We start from the raw sequence: 19,845 nt of genomic DNA, 5'->3' as shown, positions 1-19,845 counted from the left end.
CTGAGGCATAATGTGAGTACTCACCAACAAAGCCAGAGGTTCTTGAAATAAGTAATGTTGGTCACTGATGCTGAAACATTCAAAAAATGGGATAACTGTCCTTGAAATCTGAGAAGAACAAACAGGCAGAGAACTTAAAGAGTTCTTTAAAAATTCCTCCATTTTCCCAGTGCTTGTACCTGCAGTAGTGCCAGGAGTTACCAATGCAATTCATTCAGTTTCTGCCACCTCCTTGCTATGACAGGACTTTCTGTTTCAGCTTGCACTAAGCTCAGTACACCCAACTGTTTTTAGTCCTTTATCCTCTTCTTACCTTAAATGCTCAATAGATTTTAGGCTCAAATGATAGGTGCCCCTTTACCAAATCCCGAAATTGCCAGTGCTTTCTTTGGTCACTTTCAGAAATTCCTAAAGGTCTCTAGAGATGAATCTATGCAGAGAATTAGTTTAGGGTCATCTAGAAATTTTTCTAGAGACATTGCATTCCACTGGCAGGCATTCTCTAAGTCATGTTCTTTGAGACTGGAGGAAGTTTCTAGCTTTGAGTATCATTTACATCATGCTGGCAACTAGTCTTAATAGGGCTTTCGTTGGCCTCTTGGGGGAAAGCGTAAGGCAGAAATGAGGGCCTTTCAGATTGGCCTGGTCAGGATGAGAAGAGTTAGGGGAGTAAGGAATTGGGAAGGAGCAGCAAAGGCTTTGCCACACATTTACTGAATGACCTTGGACAAGTCCCTTCCCTTCTCTCAACATCAGTTTCCTTTCCTAAAATTTCATAGTTTTGGTTATGCTGTGTTTTAGAAAGAACATTGACAAACTGGAACATGTCCAAAAGGAGAGAAGACTGAAAACCAGGCCCCATAAGGTAGTACCTTGAATGGTTAACCTGAAAAAGAGAGGGATTGCCATCTTCAGGTGTTTGAAGATCTGTATTGTACAAGAGGATTTAGCATTGTTTCACATAACTCCAGAGCAGAGGAGTCAGACACAGCCTGCTGGGAACCAGATTCAAATGTAATTGGGAAATGAAGAATAAAAATACGATAGAACCTGGATGATGCTAATATGTGGTTTTCTATTTGAGATTGACATCCTTGTTCTAGAGGACAGAATCAGAAGCAGAGGGTAAAAGTTGTAGAAAAGAAGATTTGGGATTGATATAGAGAAAAACCTCTTTTAGCCATCAAAACTCTGTGTTCTGATGATTTAGAATTCTGCGGAAGTGAAATGGGCACCTTCAGGAAGGGGGAAGAGAGGAAGGACAAGCATTTATTAAGCTTTTATGTGTCAGACACTGTGCTAAGTGCTATACAAATATTTCCTTCGATCCTGACAACAGACTATGAGATAGGTACTATTGTTGTAAGTGCTGTTGTTATTTGACAGTCGAGAAAACAGAGGTTGATGGAATTTAAGTGACTTGCCCAGGGTCACGCAGCTAGTAAGTATCTGCAGCAAAATTTGAATTCAAGCCTTTCTTATTCCAGCCCCACTACACTACCTAGCTGGTGTGGCACCTTCCCCATAACAAAGTTTTAAAGCAAGGCTGATTGACTACTTGTTGGGGTTATTTCAGAGGGAGCTACTTTTCCATTATGAGTTGGTTTAGCTACCCTCTGAGGACCCTGCCCACTCTGTGACTCTGTGCCAGCTCTGTTTTTCTCACCTCAAAGCCATGGTTGGGAAAACCGAAGCAGAATTGCCGGTTCCTTGAATAGTAGTGACTTTCTTTCAGCCTTCACCCTACTTTGATTGTATTGTTCAGCCTTCACTTTGAATTTTTTACTCATTGTAAACTCTTTTTTTTTTTTTTTTAAGTTTTTTAGGCAATTGGGGTTAAGTGATTTGCCCAGGGTCACACAGCTAGTAAGTGTCAAGTGTTTTGGTCTGAGGCCAGATTTGAACTCCGGTCCTCCTGACTTCAGGGCCAGTGCTCTATCCACTGCGCCACCTAGTCGCCCCCATTGTAAACTCTTTATTTAAATTCTGTGACTTAATGTAATAAGTGTTGAGTGTGGCCTGTCAGGCCTGGCACCATACCAGGCCTCAGTTAAACAAGAATTGTTATCTTTTTTTTTTTCCTTAATATTCATCGCCAACCTCAGATCATTCTGAGCTTTCGTGCTTCTGACCCTAACTTACAGATCTGTACTAGTCTTTTAGTACTTAGTATTCCCTACCTGTTCTTAATATCATCTTCCATCATGCCTGTCTTTTGAAAATCTAAGTTGGTTGATGAGTTTTCGGTGTGTCTCCATCAGTCTTTTTAGATAGCTCTCCGTTTTGTTCTTCACTGGAGTCATTTGTGTCTTCAGAATACCATTCTTGAGAACTTCCTGTTCCTTTTGGCCTGGTTTCCCATGTAGACATTTGAAAGAAGAAGGTTCTACTTAGCCTTTCTCTAGATTCTTGAAAGCCACTCTCCCCAAATCTAGAGTTTTTTCCAACTAAACTTAGCTTTTCTCCTCTTCTCTGTCAGGAGGCTCTCTTAAGATGGAATGGTCACTTCCCCCCAGACACCCATTATTTCAGCTTCAGCAAACAATTCCTGCTTATTGGGTAAAAGCAGGTTCAGAGAAGCATCTCTCTCAGTGATTCCTCCTCCTCCTAAAAAAGGCATTCCATTGTCCTCCTGACTTTAGCCCAGATGTTTGCACACTATTGAGAAGACAAATGTAGAATAGTCAGACTTAGTTCTTAGGGAGTGATTAGGAATTTGTTTGTTTGGGAGGAAGGTGTTCTTTTACACGTGATACTTCACACTCTTTCTCTGAAGATCAAGGAGAAATGATTTTTTTAATTTGGTACCTGTTAAGCAGCAAGAATTCATGTTCATTAAGGGTGGTTGTTTGTTTCAGGGTACTCTGTTTTTACCAACAATTTTTAAAGATTTTGGCTGGATGTCACAGGACACATCAAGGGTGTTTGGGGGCAAAATGAACTGCTGGAGTCAATCCTAGTTAAGGAAATCTCATACACACACACACACACACACACACACACACACACACTCACTCTCTCTCTCTCTCTCTCTCTCTCTGCTAGTTTAGGCAGCCCCTGAAAGCAGGACAGCTTAGAAGATGCCCTTCAGAGTCTCATGTGTCTCTGTTTTCTTCTTGTTGGGCCCTCCTATTAGGGAGTGTAAGATTGGACCATGCATTATAGACATTTGCACTGTGCTTTGTGTTAGGGTGGATTTAATGATACTTAAGACAAGGCCTTTCCCCTCAAGGTGTACATGGATAAATATATATATTGGAATGTTAAATGCAGAAGAGAAATAGAAAATTATAATAATAGTAATAGCTGATATTTATATGGCACTTTAAAATTTGCAAAAGATTTTGCCTTTGCTAACTAATTTTGAGCCTCACCATAACCCTGTGAGGTAGGTTCTACAAGGACTATTATTCCCGTTTTGTAGATGAAGAAACTTAGATTCAAGTGACTTGTCCTCAGTCACCCAGCAAGTAAGGGTCTGAGATGGAATGGAAACCCTGATCTTCGTGACTTCAAGTCTAATACTACATTATTTCACCTTACCTCTTATTGTGCTGTGAAATCAAATGAGAAAGCTCAGAGGAGGAAGAGTTGCATGTATTTAAAAAGGGACTTTAAGGATATCAGTAGCAACCATTGGCAGTGGAGGAGAGAGTATTGAGGTGTAGAGAACAGCCTAGGCTCTGTTGTATCGTGGAAAGAACACCAGAGAATTAAAGGGCCTGAGTTTGCCTTCTTGCTATTCCACTTATACCTGGGTGGTGGCGTAAGTCATTTAACTTCTCTGAGGGATCTGAATAGATGATCACTAATGTACATTCTCATTCGAAATCCTGTAATATAAAGCTGTAGAGGAAGTCATTAATTTAGTGTGGCTGACATTAGAGCATTTGTGCTGAGGGGAGAATAGTGGGAGATCCAAGTCTGGATTTCTAAACTGGCGCCAGGTTGCAGAGAAAGGCTACTTATTCCTAGAGAAGAGAAATTTTGCATTTTGGGCCTTAAAATCTAGTATTGAGCAAAGAATCAAGATCCTATCCAACTAAACTTAATCAAGGGCTTATGTGCTCCTGGGCTTAGTAGCTCTGAGATGAACAGAGTTGATCCTGCAGGTGTTTTGACTTAATCCTTTCTCAGTTGCATGTCCAGAGTGGTACAGTAGGTGGTGCTCTCTGCACTTACTATGGATTCCCCAGGATTTCCCAAAGGGATATTCTAGGAAGATTTGGCCTGTGGCAGATGGTATTTTTCCTCCCGTGGTTTAGCTGTGCTTTCATAAACTGACCTCCCTCATCCTCAGCATGCCTAGCCACCAAGTGGTTAATTCAGTACCTTTTCAGGTTCTTTGGCAAAAGTTCTAGTTTTCCCTTGGCAGACTAGAACTATTTCATAAATAGTTGCATGAGCCTGTGCCAGAAATAGCTCTGTGCTGGGTTATCGACCAAAACATTGCTGGCAGAGAGAAGAATATAGTTTAAGTGTCTAAGATAATGGCCAGTTTCATAGTCCATATAGCATCAGTGATGAGTGTGCACAATTTGTGGGAGCAATTTGCCTGAACATGGAAATTGTTTATGTTCTCTTGAATACATGTCAATTGATAGCTATTCAAAAGCAAAAATTTGTTAATTTTTTTACTTAGCACCGAGGAGATAGAAAATTAAAGAAAATTTAGGTTATGTACTCCAGAAGGTTTCAGCGTGGAGATGTGTATATAATATAAATTGTCAGTGAATAAGGGGACTGGAAAATTTTTTGAGATCAAATGAGGAAGAGAACATTTCTGACCTGAAGGATCTAGGAAGTTTTCCTGGAAGAAGAGATATTTGATATGGCCCTTGAAAGTTGGGTAGGCTGACAACAGGTTGAATTGGGGAAAGGTGCATTCCAAGCCTTGGAAACAGCTTGAGCAGATGTAATAAAGTTCAAGATGTGCCAGGAGAAGGTGTGGAATGCAGTTTTGCCTCAGGATAGAGTAGGTGTAGGGCAGTAGTAAAAGCTAGAGCTAGAAATATAGGTTGGACCTGGGTTAGAGAGAGACTTAAGGAGTTTGGGCTTGATTTGGTAGGCAGTGGGGAACTGTTGAGGGTCCTGGAGCTATAGAGTGATAGAATTAGATCTCTGCATTAGGAGGATCAGTAAGTGGTATGCAGGATGGGATGTGGGCTAGGAGACCACTTAGGTTATTTGGCTGAGTGGGTGAGGGATGGAATTGGGGTGCTGGTAGTACAAATGGTAAAAAGGGGATGCATTCAGATGAAGAGAAAAGGAGCCAAAGATGACTTCTCGCTTATAGGAAGAGCCTGGCGAACCGACTAGGAGAATGGACGTGCTGCTTCCATAGATGCAGGATCCATTACCTATTTGCCTATTTTTATGGGAAAACTAGTAAACGGTACTGAATTATTTAATACTTAAGGACAGAGGAGAGTACTGAATTGAGTTGAGTAAGATCTCCCCACCCCGTAAGGTGGGTTTCAAAAAAATCCTTAAGAGTAACAACACAAATGATGACTTTGGCACCCTGAATTGATATTTCAACATTCTCAGGGACATTGATTAGCTGTAAACTCATCATTTGTTAGAGAATAAACATGTCAACCTAGAAATTTGTTCTGGGTCTGTATAACATGTAGAATCATGTCCATGCATTGTTTGTCCTTGACCCTAAATTTGGAGTTAGGAGTGTTTCTATTTTGCTTATTTTGACCTATTTTCTTAGCAATTCTTTATTCTAAAGATTACCTAGTGTTTAGCTGCTGCTCCTCATAGCTAGAGAAAATGGCAAGATTTTCTCTTATCTCCTTTGTGCTCTTGTTGCTTCTTTTGACCTTTCCCACTTTAATGGTCCACCTCCTTGTTGGGTTGTTGCTCCAGAACACTTGGCAGGCCCCTCCAAAACTAAAGACCTATTTCCAGGATACTTTAGAAACGGTTTAGTATGTCCTCTGCATGCTAATAGATTGAGCTCAACCCCCACCTCAGTAGACAGAGCTGGCTTCTGGCCTCAGTGCTAAAGAATCAGCTTGACTTAACAAGTTAAACTTAGGTTTCCAATATTCCTGCCCACAGTTCTGCTGGTCAGTGAAATTGAACTCAGTAAATCTCTAGGCCTTAATGGTTGTACCCCCTCCTCCTAAGCCCCTTGCTTCTGCTTTGCGCCAGAACCAGTTCTGAGATAGGGAGGGGCTCCCTTCCCTGCCAGCTGCATGGAGCTTATGCTTCTCTTTACTAGGTCCTTTGCTCGGAGTTCCCTGGCATGACAGAGAAGTTTGACTCCCCTCTTTTAGCAGTGCTATGGGCCGTGGAGCCCCAGCGCAATGTCTGAGGAAGTTTTTCAATGATGCTTTTTAAAATTTTTTGTTACTGACTTCTCTCTTTGTATTCTTTACCTCTTTCCCTGTCCCCCCTCCACATTTCCTTTAATCCCATTCTAGATTTTTCATTATTTTAAAAACTCTCTCTCCCTTACACACACCTCCCCTTTTTTGTAAAGCCCTATTGCCCTTGTTCTCTTGAGGAGGTGAGTTGTAGGTATATATTTATAGAAAAAGGTAAAGTGTTCTGTGGTGAAAGGGGCTGAGTGGGTTAGTAACTGCTCTTACCTCTATTGAGAGGGGACAGGAAAAACACTTCCCCCTTCACCCCTTCTTAAAGAGGTGGTAACAGCAGGAACCTCAGAAGAGATGGCCTGGTGAAGTTAGATAAAGCTTGGAATTGTTCTTAGAACCTGATAAAAGAGTATAGTATTGGGATGGAACAGAGAACTGCATTCATCAACATTTCTGTTGCCTAACTTAGGGAGCATGTGCCCATTATTAATGTATTTTTCTTTCAGAAACTCACAGTTGAGTCAAATTCCTTTAGAAGTAAGTACCTCAGGCTAGGAGAGGGATTTGTCTTCTGTTAGGGCAGAATTCTGAAGTAATCATCTTTACACCAAAAAACACTATCTCCTTTAGTCCCCATTGCTCCCCCAGTATTCCTCGGGGTATAAAGGGATACTCTATTAAATACTAAAGTCTTAGTGTGATATATTGTCATGGTAAGGCTCAGGGACACTTGGTTTTCAAAGGCTATGACAGTGGAGCACAAGTGGTGCCTGGTCCTCTGAATTTGGAAAGGCTTTGAATATGGGTCCAATGATGGATTCTGTGTTGTCCAAGGACCAACTCAGCATGTTCAGAGAAGCTCATTACAAATTGATTTTTGAGTCATAAGAACTTTTAGACTGTCTGCTGAGTTGTAGAGGGATGCTGAGCTACGTCATTGAAAAGAGTAACCACCCTGAAGAAATCACAGATCCTTAAATGGACCTCAACAAAATGTAGCAGAAAGAATCCTTTATCTGGCATCAAAACCTGGGTTTGACTATCGGCTTTGCTGTTACCTAGTTATGTGACCGGGGCAAGTCACTTTAATTCGTTCAAAAAGCATTGGTTAAGCATATAGCACGTACTTTATTTAATATTTACTTATATGTATGCATGTTGTTTTTCTGGTCCCTCCCACCCCAGTAGAATGTAAGCCCCTTGCGGGCAGGGACAGTTTTATTTTTGTCTGATTCCCTAGCCCCTGGACAGTGCCCAGTAACTCAAAGTTCTTTAGTGTTTTTAAGAATACAGAGTATTTTCTTCCAACAGTTCTCCAAAGTCTGTCACACAAGTATTATCTCCCATCTGACAGATGAGGCTCTTGAATCTAAGAGAACAGATACTTGCTCACAGTTAGATGCACAATAGATATCAGAGTCTGCTTACAGACCTGGGTTTCCCACTGATTCTCTGGGGCACTTGCCACCAGACTCCATTCCTTCTCAGATCCCTGGCAGTGAGCTCACTTCCACTAATGTCTCACTTGTGGTATTTGAATTTCATGTAGTTGTTTAAACTCTTGTCAGGCTATTAAAATATTGTGCTCAATTGGTCCCTGTAACTTTCCCTTTTAATCCTCAATGCCACTAAAAAACTTCAACTTTGGAGACTGCATCTCCTTGCTTCACTTCAAAAATTGTTTTACATTGTTTGAGAGCAATGCCTCCCCTCTGCGCACCAGAGCTATACATAGCTGGTGCTATTAATCTTACTCTCATAAAATTCAGAATTGCTTCATTCTCTTTACCCAACTCCTCTGCCTTGTGTCCCGGTATTGTCTTTAGTAATTACTTTGTAGGCACAACTGATTTCTAAGCCCACTCTCTCTCTCAGGTGGTCGGGGGAGGCACAAGCATTCCCTTTGATGGAGTCATAGAGAGATGGCCGGGTCTGAGAGGAACCCAGGAAGCACCTGAGGGTGGTCTGGCTTCAGACCACTTCTGTTACTTGGTGCAAGTCATCCATCTTCTTTTTAAATTTAGTTTGCTAAAATTCTAAAGGTCCACAAACACCCTCAAAATGAACATTTCCAGTTATAAAGTAGATGAGAAAAGAAGAAGATTTTTATGTTCTTTAAAGAGGACTTTAAAAGTCCTTATTATGTAGAGCTAACTTTAAAACAAAAAGTGTTTATAGTAGATTCAACAACATACTCTTTTCCAAGTTGTCTTGCTTGTCTTTGTATCCTTTGGCGTGTCCTTTGGTACATTTAAGTCTCTTCACTTCCCTAGGGTTCATTTTCCCCATCCTTAGAATGAAGGGTATTATCTCTCTAGTTTCTGCCACTCTGTTTCTCAGGCCACCTCTGACTTTTAGGATTGGGTGGGTGAAGCAGGCCCGATAGGCCAAGGGTTGTCCTGCCCTGTGGGTATTTCTGCTTCCTTATCGTCTATTAAAAACCAGCTCATATTCCTTCAGTCACTTGCTTTTGCTCTCAGTGAAAATACTTCATGCAAGCTGGTGAGGAGAGTACTGCCTTCTTCCTCTCTGTGTTGCTTCTCCCAATACTAAGAAGTCTGGCCAAGATAATGGCCAGATTCTGCCTCAAGGCAATGCAGGGTGTCATCCTGTTCCCTTTCCTGGGATGCCTTAGAGCAGCCGCATTTGCTTTTTTGGGAGGAGGGAGTGGAGATTTGGGGGGGGGGGACAAATAAGTATTTTCTAAAAATATCATCGTTTTCTCCCCTAAATAGTTACCTGCCCAATCAATCAATAAATCAGCATTTATTAAGCACTTGCCCTGTACCAAGTACTGTGCTAGGTTCTGGGAATACAAAGTTCAAAACAAACTGTCCCTGCCTTCAAGGAACATAGATGCTTTTGGTGGGAAATGACATGTAAGTAGAAAATATGTACAAAGTAAATACAAGATAATTGTTTCAGAGAGAGGCCCTGAAGCTTCCCAAGGGTTTGAAGAGAGGCCTGATGCAGAAAGTGAGACTGGAAGGAAGACCAGGATTCTGAGATAGTGGGGTAAGGGGAGAATGGAGCCTGTGGAAAGGTGTCCAGATGTAAATGGGATGTCGTGTATGAGGGGGAATAATGGATAAATCTGAAGCTGTCTTATTAGAAGCCAGTAGGGGGCACCACAGTGCACAGCATGCTGGGCCTGGAGTCAGAATGACCTGAACTCCAATCCAGCCTCAGACACTTAACTACCTGTATGGCCTTGGGCAAGTAACTCAACCTCTGTCTCAGTTTCCTCACCTGAAAATGGGGATAATGGTAGCATTTAGTTGTTGTGAGTATTCAATGAGATAATATTTTGTAAAGCACTTAGCACAGTGCCTGGCACATAGTGGGAGTTTAATAAATACTTATTTTCTTCCGCTATTATGAAGCATTTTAAAAGCCAAACAGAGGAGTTTGTATTTTATTCCAAAGGGAAAAAAGAGGCACTGGAGTTTTTTGAGCAGAGAAGTGGTACAGTCAGACGTGTGCCTTAGGAGTATTCATCTATGTGGAGGATAGATTGGATTGCAGGGAGACTGCTTTAGGAGGTGGTTGTTGTCTGAGTGAAAAGTGAGGAGAGCTATGTGAGTGGGATGTGAGAAATGTGCAGGGAGAGTCAACAAAACTTGGCAGCTTAGTGGATCTGTAGTGTGAGGATAAGTGAAGGGTTTTTGAAGATTGCTCCAAAGTTGTGAACCTGGGTGAGAGAAGTATGGTGGTGCTCTTATTAGAAACAGAGAAGCTCAAAAGGGGGTGGATTGGGGAGGAGAGAGAGATAAAGAGTTCTGCTTTGGATTAATTCGGTTTGAGTTGCCTTAGCGTACATCTAGTGCAAAATGTCAAAGAGGCAGTGGGTCTCATTGGCCTGGGGTTCAGAAGAGAGACCGGGGCTGGATTTGTACATCTGGGAGTTCTTACATAGATAATGAAACTTAGGAGCTGAAAGTGTATAGAAAGAAAAAAAAAAATGAGCCCAGGACAGAATTTTGCAGTATATACACAACCAGAGAATGCAGGACATGACTTTAACTAGTTTACTGAAGAGGGGTTTATACTTTTGCTATATTTGGGCTACAATATGCTTTAATAATAATGAATATGAATTTCTATAGCAACTTTAAGATTTTATTGGTTGTTTTTCAGTTGCGTCTAACTATTTGTGACCCTATTTGAGGTTTTCTTGGCAAAGATACTGGAGTGGTTTGCCATTTCCTTCTCCAGCTCATTTTACAAATGAGGAACAGATGGGGTTAAGTGACTTGCCCAGAGTCACACTGATAGTGAGTGTCTGGGGCGAGATTTGAACTCAGGAAGACTTCAGGCCTGGCACACTATCCACTGTACCATCCAAGTGCCCCTAGAAACTTTAAGGTTTACAAAGTACTTTTCTTGCAGTGAATGAATGAATAAATGAAAACATTTATTAGTTAGCAAGCATTTATTAAAATATGTGCTAAGCCCTAGGGATAAAAATATTAAAAAAAGAAGATAGCATGTAAGAGAGTGTTGGTCTAGGGAATCAGTTGGTGAGTCGATGCGTAGCACAGTCAGTTGTCTCTGCTTGCAGAAGTGGAAAGTAGGGAGAGGGACGAACATCTTATGGCAGACCAGATGGCCTAGGTAGACAGTTGGATGAGATGTTGAAGTAAGACATGGTCTGGTGTCTAGAACCAGCTAGTAAATACAGTGAGATAAGTGGCTTAGATTGCACTCAACTCAATCAAGAGTAAATGGGTTGAATGCACATGACAGGTACTCCAAAGATAAGTAGATTAGTTTCTGGGGACTAGAGGCAGGGTTTCTTGAGGTCGAGGGTATATGTAGAGGGTTGGTAGGGAGAATCATGGCAGCCATGGTCTGGGTGGAGGATTTGATAGCTGACTATTGTGTAGTGGTGAAACATGTGACCCTGAGGGGTCAGTATTATCCTTGACTGACAGAAGAGAGAACTTGGGCCCAAAGAGAGAACATGGTTTACGTAATCATATAACTATTTAATGGCAGAACTAGGACTCAAAACTGGGGTCCTGACATCAGATAAAGTGTTCAGCTCAAATATCACCTTCTCCATCAGGGTCCAAATATGGCCCACAAATCCAGCTGTCCCCTATTGGTTGAATAGCCCAGGACCTAAGAATGGCTGGATTGGGCTCATGGACCATAGTTTGCCAACCCCTTTTCTACATGAAGCCTTCTGTGGTCTTCTTCCCCTTTCCATCACCTATTGTAAAGTGACTTCCCATATAAGTTACCTTGTTATCTGTCTTGTCTGTACGTATTGTCTGCCTAGTACACTGTAAGCCCCATCAGGGCAGGGGCTGTTTTATTTTTGCCTTTGTATACCCAGCATCTGGCAGAGAATCTGACACAGAGTATATCAATCAATCAATGTTTGTTGAGTCATTCTTTCTACTGAATTTTGATTACTCAATAAAGGACCATCTCAGCAGATCCTTGAATTTTATACCAACTTAAGGAAAACACATCTGGATCTTTGAATACAGATATAAGAAAGAATCCCAAATGTAGACCTGGCAGAGACTGCAGAGGCCGTCAGATTCACTCTCCCCCCTCCACCACTTAACAGAAGAGGAAGCTAAGGCAGACATACGTTAAATGTTTGTCTAGGGTCACACAGTATCTGAAACAAGATTCAACCTGGGTCTTCCTGACTCCCAAGTCTAGAGTAATAATAAGAATAATAACAGCTTATATATTGCTTTAAGGTATGCAGAGCATTTTATATATATTTGATCCTCACAAAAGCCCTCTGAGGTAGGTGTTATTATTGTTCTCATTTTACAGATGAGGAAACTGAGGCTGAGAGATGACAAGTCACTTACCAAGAGACACAGCTAGTAAATGTAAATGAGGCCGAAAGAAGTTGGTCTCAGGTTTTCCTGATTAGCCCTCTTTAATGACTCCTCAAAACACGGCAGGAATTACATGGAACCTTGTAACTTCCCATTTAGATGTTAGACCTGTGAGGGATCTTAGAGATCCCCTAGAGGCTAGACCATCAGGGATGGTGTCATGGACCTCTTTATGGATCCTTGCTCAGAATCATGTTGTTAAATTCATCAAATAAAATAGACAGTTCTAGCTTTTTGCGAATGGAAATTTGCATTATGCAAATTTGAGGGCAGGTAGCAGAGGTGGGAGTGCAACCTGGGGCTAGGGTACTCCCTCTAGGCATTGAAGCCACAGAGGTGGTGGGGCCATATGAAACCCCTTGAGGGTAGGGGGAGGTCTGTGAAGGGGTCTGTACAGAGGATTGCAAAGAAAGCCAATTATATTAAATATATATAAATATATACATTAAATACTTTGGATCCGCTTGTCTTCTGCCCCTTGTTGGGGCAACTTCCTGCTTGACAAAACCAGCAGTATGGGGGACCTTGCTCATTAAATAAACTCCATGAGGGTTGAGAAGAACATGTGTTTAGTTGTGAAAATATTCAAAGTTTCAAATTAGCTTCCCTTATCCCCTCCCTCCCAGTCTCTCCGGAGACCCCAGGGTAGGATCTTCTAATCTAGTCCAAGCTTCTTATTTTGCAGATGAGGAAACTGAGGCTGAGAGAGCCTACCCAGAGTCAGAGTGGCAGTAAGTGGTAGGACCAGTAGAGGGGCCCCAACCTCTGATTCCAGATTCTGGGTTCCTTTGTCTCAGTGAAGCTGTGATTCCTACATGTAGGCAGTTCTCCTAACCTCCCTCAGACCCAGCTTCTCCATTGGTAACATGGAGAAACTACGTGTGCTCCCTTCCTCACAGAATTGTTATTTGGAAAATATTTGTAAACCTTCATGCACTATATAGGGTGTCCCAAAAGTTTTAGTGTACTAAAATTAAGACTTTGGGGACACCCTGTATGAATGGGAGTTGTTATTGCTTTACTGATCTATAATCTTGTCTCATGGGTACCCCCTTTACTGGTGCAGTTCACTATACATACATCCAGTCTCATACTGTACAATTCTTGTCTGTAATCTTTCTGTAAATTCTGTAAATTGGATCCCCTCAACATCTTGGAGATCTTTTGTGTATGGATGCAATGTATTTTGTAGATGCAATTATTATTAGCAAATTTGGAGGAAAGGGTGTAGTTTTTAGCCTAGAATCCTAACCTAGCAGAAGTGTTCTTTCCTGAAGGGCCCCTTTAGGAATCCAAATTCAAAACTGTCTTTCGTAGTAGCAACTACGTTTGTGATATTAAGTCAAATTTGACTCAATTTGCCACTGCCTAGTGAATTGTACCTTCTTGAAAGTAACCATATGTGAAATCTGATAAATGATCTTTCTAGTTTGCTCTAAAGTGTGTAGTCAAGGGGCAGCTAGGTGGAGCAGTGGATAGAGCACCGGCCCTGAAGTCAGGAGGACCTGAGTTCAAATCTGGCCTCAAACCAAACACTTGACACTTACTAGCTGTGTGACCCTGGGCAAGTCACTTAACCCCAATTGTCTTTTAAAAGAAAAAAAAAGAAAAGAAAAAGAATGTTTCATAAAGTGTATAGTCAAGAGACAAATATGTTTCCCTCTCTTATCAGGCCAGTATTATATCTCTGTGCAGTACTTTTCCCTGGTCATTATCTGACATGCATCTGGCCAGTCATATGTAGTGAAGGACTTTGGAGGAGACATCTTCTAATACTGTGGTGGCATTTTCCTTTATCACCTGACCTTTCAGGAGGATAGGTCAAGATGGAAGTTACAGAACAGTAAGGGTGAACCCTTCCTCCTCACTGTTGGGCTACAGCTGATTGTGTGTCTATTGTAAAGGGAGGAGATAAAATCGAATGAAGCTTTAGTTTAAACAACTTAGTTCATGCTTGTTATTGTCACGAGAACTGCAAAATGGGGTGGAGGAAACCTACTTCCCCCTCTCCTACCATAATTTAGAGGAAGTAAATTTGGATCCACTTGTCTTCCAGTCCCAGCTTTCTGGGACAACTTCCTGCTTGACAAAGCCAGCAGTACGGGGGCCCTTGCTTATTAAATAAACTCCATGAGTGTTGAGAAGAACATTTGTTTAGTCTCATTTGTGTTCTTTACAGTAGAGCCCTGCATGTAAGAGACATCAGTAAATGTTTGTTAAACTGAATTGAGTTGAATTCCTATGTTACATAAGGTGTCCAGCAGGTGGCAAGAAGGCCCACAGGAGCTGAGCATCTGCAGACTTCAGCTCTAGTGACGCTTCTTACCTGTAAACTTGAGAGCCAGAAAGACAGGACTTCTTGAGTTATAAAATGGCATGCTGATAATGATAACATAAGCTTCAACAGATCTGTGAGCTCATCTACTTCAATTCTTCCTCCTCCTCTCCATATCTTAGTAGACAATCCCTGAGTCATTGTGACCAACCTTCTGGTGATGAGCCTCTCTGAACAAATCAATCCATCAGTTAATGAACAATTAATGAAGCATTTATTAAGCACCTTCTATGGGCCAGACACTGTACTAATCCCTAGCATGGAATCTAACACATAGATTTAAAAAATAAATATCAAAGTCCTTACCCTCAAGGAACTTATATTGTATCAGTGGAAAGCAGGACTGTCCATTTAGGGGGAAGCATAATGTAATGGGAAAAGCCTAAGTTTTGGAATCGGAGGAGCCATAGGTCTGTAGGTCTTCAAACTCTAGTTCTGCCATACACAGCTGTTTGACCTTGGGGAAGTCCTTTATCCCCTCTAGGTTTCAGGTTTCTCATCCATAAAATGAACTAGAGGGGCAGCTAGGTGGAGCAGTGGATAGAGCACCGGCCCTGGATTCAGTTCAAATCCAGTGTCAGACACATAACACTTACTAGCTGTGTGACTGGCAAGTCACTTAACCTCATTGCCAACCCCCCCCCCCCCCCCCAATGCATAAATGAACTAGATGACCTCTAAGGTCCTTTCTACTTCCAAATCTATTTGAGGGAGACATGATGTTTCCAAAGGATTACAGGAGAGATTAAAAATAAAATACACTGTGATTAGGGAAAGAACCACTAACTGGAAAAATCAGACCAGCTTCTTGGAAGGATATAGATGGTAGTATTTGCCCTGAGCCTTGATGTGGAGGCAAGAGGCAGAGATACTCAAGGTGAGATATAGAATGTCAGGCCCAGCCAGGGACTCATTAGTCATCTCTTTGTCTTTGGGTTTGTACCTTGAGCTTTTCCAGTTTAGGATCTGGCAGTGCTTGTGCTCCCCTGGCATAGCCTTCAGGAACTCTCTAGGCCACAGTAAAGTATGAGAATGGGACCAGTGGAAGAACCATGACAGTAGCTTAGATTTATGGAGCATGTCACAATTTTTGAGCACTTTAAGTAAATTATATCTTTTAGTCCTCACAAGAACCCTGTGAAATTGTTAAGAAAGCTCCTTGATAGATGATGCCACTGGGCCTTTAAGGGGTTAAATAATCTGCCCAGGATCACATAGGGTATCCTTGGCCAAACCAGAGGCCGGTTCTTCTGGCTCCTTGCCCGTTCACTATAGAATGCTGCCTTTTCCAATGGCTGGGGTGCCTCATCAGAACAGGAGGAGCAGTACTTTGGGGGTTGAGAAGGGACGAAACTAGGACAGCATATTTGGGATTCTTTTTTCTTCACTTCAGACTTACAACTTAACGGTTTTTTCCCCCATTTCCAGGCATGCTTGAATATGAACCATCCAAGAGATTTTCAATACAGCAGATACGGCAGCACAAGTGAGTGTTCCTACAAATTTGAGCTTTCTCCCAGGCTCCTCTGTTCGGTAATTTGACCATGAACATATAGAAGTTCCTCAGTCAGCTTTCTCTTTCTCTTAACAGTACCTTCAGATGAGATGTATGTGTCATTTCCATGCTTACCCTTCACTCTCCTTCCCATTTTTTATTTTATCTATTTATATGGGGCTTTCTACTGGATATTTTAACTTTCTAACCAGAAAGTGTCAAATGGAATGATGATAGCTGACATCTATATGGCACTTGATGTTTAAAAAGTACTTTACAAAATACATTATCCATATCTCACTTCATCCTTACATTAGCCTTGTAAAGGAGCTGCCCAATATTACTGATGTGGAAACAGGCTCAGGGTCGGGGTGGGGACATAAAGTGACTAGCCTTAGGTCACCCAGCTAATGAGTGATAGATTTGGGACTTGAACTCAGGTCATAATTCATACGGTGTTATAGCTGGAAGGAAATGCAAAACGTGGAGCAATAGGTGTATGTTATAGAGAGGTAGCTTTTAGCTCAATGTAACAAAAAATTTCCTAACAAGGAGAACAGGCCCAGAGGGGAATGATTTGGCCCAGGAGGTAGTAGATTCTGAGTCATGGAGAGGTTTCAAGTGGAAGCAAAATAACCCTATTACTTGTCAGGGGGTGTTTTAGAGAGGATACCTTTAGAGGGCCCTGTCCCTTCCACACCTTGAGATTCTGGGAATGTGAACGCCTTGATTTGGAAGAGATGCCAGACATGGACCATCCAAGTCCGAAGAATCCCTAATGATTGTCTCACCAGCTGCCATAGTTGACAGATCAGGGCCCAGGCTGAGAAGAGCTGTGTAGCTTATCCAAAGCCATATAGCGTGGCAGAGAATCGAATCAAGCCAAGGCCTTGGGACTCCCAAGTCCAGTGCTGTTTTCTTATGGGATAGAAATGATAAGTTTTTATACATATTTTGGGTATTAATCATGATAGGGGGAGAAGGATATGAGAAAGAAGAAAATAAGGCTTACAGATTTAATATTACCAAGTGCTTGGATTTGTTTTGACATCTCCCATTCCCTCTTTAGTGGTCATGAGGGAAGGAGAGTTTTAATTTCAAAACAAAATCAGGAAATGATTGTTTTAGCAGGAAGATGTTGTCAAGATCTGTCAAGAAGATGCTGAATTACCACTTGCCCTCTTTAATACAAAGTCAGTCGAAACGGATAAGGAGCTGTAGACTAGAGTAGGATATTTCATAGGTCACACTACTCCTCTGTCAACATTGATCTTTACTTACTCCCATCCTACTTGTCCAGCTGTTCCTTAGTTTTCTTACTTGGATCCCCGTCCACGTTCTCTTCCTAACTTTAGATGTTCCCTGAATTCTTCTCCTCGAACCTCTTTCTCGTCCGTCTTTCATTGATCTCCTCAGCTCCGGTGATTTCAGTTACCATCTTTTTACAGACTGCTTCAAGAGCTACACAGCTAACCCTAATATCATGAGCTCCTTTTTTCTCCTTGAGTTTTCCATTAGTGTCTGAAATTCATCACGTCCTCACTCTGCTCCTCTCCTCGGCCTTCCTCCAGAGTTCCCCATTTCTGTTGCGGCCACCTCCATCTTTCTGCCTCCCTCCAATCAAATCAGTTGCCAAGTCTTGTCAGTTCTGCTTGTATAATCTCATCTTCTCTTCTTCATTTGAATGGCCAGTGCACTAGTTCAAACCTTCAGCACTAACCTATCTTGCAAGTTATTGCAACAGCCTCCTAATTTGTTTCTTCACTTCTAACTTCTCTCTCCAGTTCATCCTCCATACAGCTTCTAAGATTGCTGTCTTTCTAAAACCTAGGCATCACCATGTCACTCCCCTCTTCAAAAGTCTTATTTGCTACCTACTACCTCTAGCATAAACTAAAAACTGCCCAACTTGGCATCCAAAGCCTTTCATCAATTGGCTTCAGTCTACCTTTCTAGACATTTCTTTTTTGGAGGGGGGTGGGGTAAGGCAATTAGGGTTAAGGGACTTGCCCAGGGTCACACAGCTTGTAAGTGTCAAGTGTCTGGTCTGAGGCCAGATTTGAACTCAGGTCCTCCTGACTCCAGGCCCGCTACTCTATCCACTGCGCCACCTAGCTGCCCTTAGACATTTCATTTTACCCATCTTCACTAATTTTATGTTCTAAACAGATTGACCAATTTGTTATTTTCAGGACTTAGCCTTCCACCTCATGGTTCTGGGCCTTGGCTTGTATCTCTGGAATGTCATCCTTCCTCATCTCCACCTCTTAGAGTCCTAGCTTCCTTCAAGGCTTCCTTGCAGCTCTAGGGATGTTCGATTAGCTGCTCCCCCTGCTTCTTCATCTCTGCCTGCTGCCTTTCCTAACTTCCTTCAAATCTCAGCAAAAATCCCACCTTCTAATAGGAATCCTTTCCCAGGCCCTCTTAATTTCCTCTTTTAATTATTTCTTTTTTATTCTCTGCATGTGTTGTTTGCACATAATTGTTTGCTTGTCTGCCCCGTTAGACTTTGCTCCTTGAGGACAATGGCTGTCTTTTGCCTTTTTTTGTATCCCCAGCACTTAGCCCAACGCTAGGCACATAGTAGGTGCTCAATAAATGCTTATTTACTCACTAAATGGCCTAGTTCACATGCTGCTACCTTCTGTAGTAAACTTTCTGATCTTCCCTAATGCCTTCTCAAGATTGTCTTGCATTTCTTTACCTGTAAATTAGAATGAAACCTCTTTGTATCCTCAGCACCCAGAACCATGCCTTCTTCATTCAGGGTACTTAATGAATATTTGTCGGATTGAATCACAGGCTCAAATTCATTAGATAGAGAGCTTAAATGGATTTTAAATAAAGATCATCTAGACTCTAACCAGAAATTCAGGAACTTTTTTTTTAAAACACTTTGATAGTTGCATTTCAAAATAATTGGTGTCCTTTGTAATCTTTTGTATTTTATGCATTTCAAAACAATATTCTAAGAATGGGGTCCATAGGCTTCACCAGATTACTGAAAGGATCCATAACACAAAAAAGTTTAGAAGCTTGATTTAACCCTTTCATTTTATAGATAAGGAAATCAATGCAAGTATTTGTTAAGCACCTATTATGTGCCAGGCACTGCTCTGGGTACTAGGGATACAAGTACAGGAATGAAGCCCATTTCTTATGGAACCTACATTTTAATAGGGGAGACAACAAGCCCATATACAACAAGTATATACAACGTGAATATAAAACAAGTCAACACACACTATATACAAAGTAGTTAAACACCTGGTAGTTTAGAGGTCACACACCAGCAGTTGGGGGTGGGGAGTATAAGAAAGGCTTCATTCAGAAGATGATGCTTGGGTTGCATCTTGAAGGAAGAGAGGGTCTCTGTGAAGTGGACCCGTGGAGGGAGTGAATTTCCAGCATCTTAGCTAATGCAAAAGCAGAAGTAGGAGAAGATGGTGTGCTAGGAGGGGGGAGCAGAGCTGAGACTGGATCACCTGGATCCCTGACTGCTAGAGAGAAAGTAATATCCATTGAAGCTTCAGAAACCTGCCAAGGCCAGGTTGTGTGTGGCATTAGGGAAGGGGGGGGCAAGGGAGAATTTGAAAGCTAAACAGAAGAGTTTCTGTTTGATCCTAGAAGTCAGAGGAAGCCCCTAGAGTTGAGTGAGATGGGGAGAACTCTGGTCAGATCTTCTCTTAAGGTAAACGGAGGCCTGGAGAGCTTAAATGCCCTGCCCAAGGTCTTCCAGACTCAGGCAGCCCAACCTGGGGTGGAGGCCAGGCCTAATGACTCCTGGTCTCAGAAGTTGGTTCATTGAGCTGCCGT

At 41.9% G+C, this 19,845-nt stretch overlaps 1 protein-coding gene across 2 annotated transcripts in view; it reads left to right on the top strand.

The window, feature by feature from the left end:
- Nucleotides 1-19,845, top strand: part of STK11 (serine/threonine kinase 11) — a 183,437-nt gene that overhangs the window by 94,615 nt on the left and 68,977 nt on the right. For both annotated transcript variants that reach the window (XM_027853086.1, XM_027853085.1), the window contains exon 7: nucleotides 15,963-16,020. In XM_027853086.1, coding sequence (XP_027708887.1) covers nucleotides 15,963-16,020 — 58 coding nt within the window. The remainder of the gene's footprint in view (nucleotides 1-15,962; nucleotides 16,021-19,845) is intronic.

Source organism: Vombatus ursinus, unplaced genomic scaffold, assembly GCF_900497805.2.
Source record: "Vombatus ursinus unplaced genomic scaffold, bare-nosed wombat genome assembly UNPS02009918.1, whole genome shotgun sequence".
NCBI lineage: Eukaryota > Metazoa > Chordata > Mammalia > Diprotodontia > Vombatidae > Vombatus > Vombatus ursinus.
The sequence above is the reverse complement of the archived record's forward strand: the minus strand, read 5'-3'. Positions and strand labels throughout refer to the sequence as shown.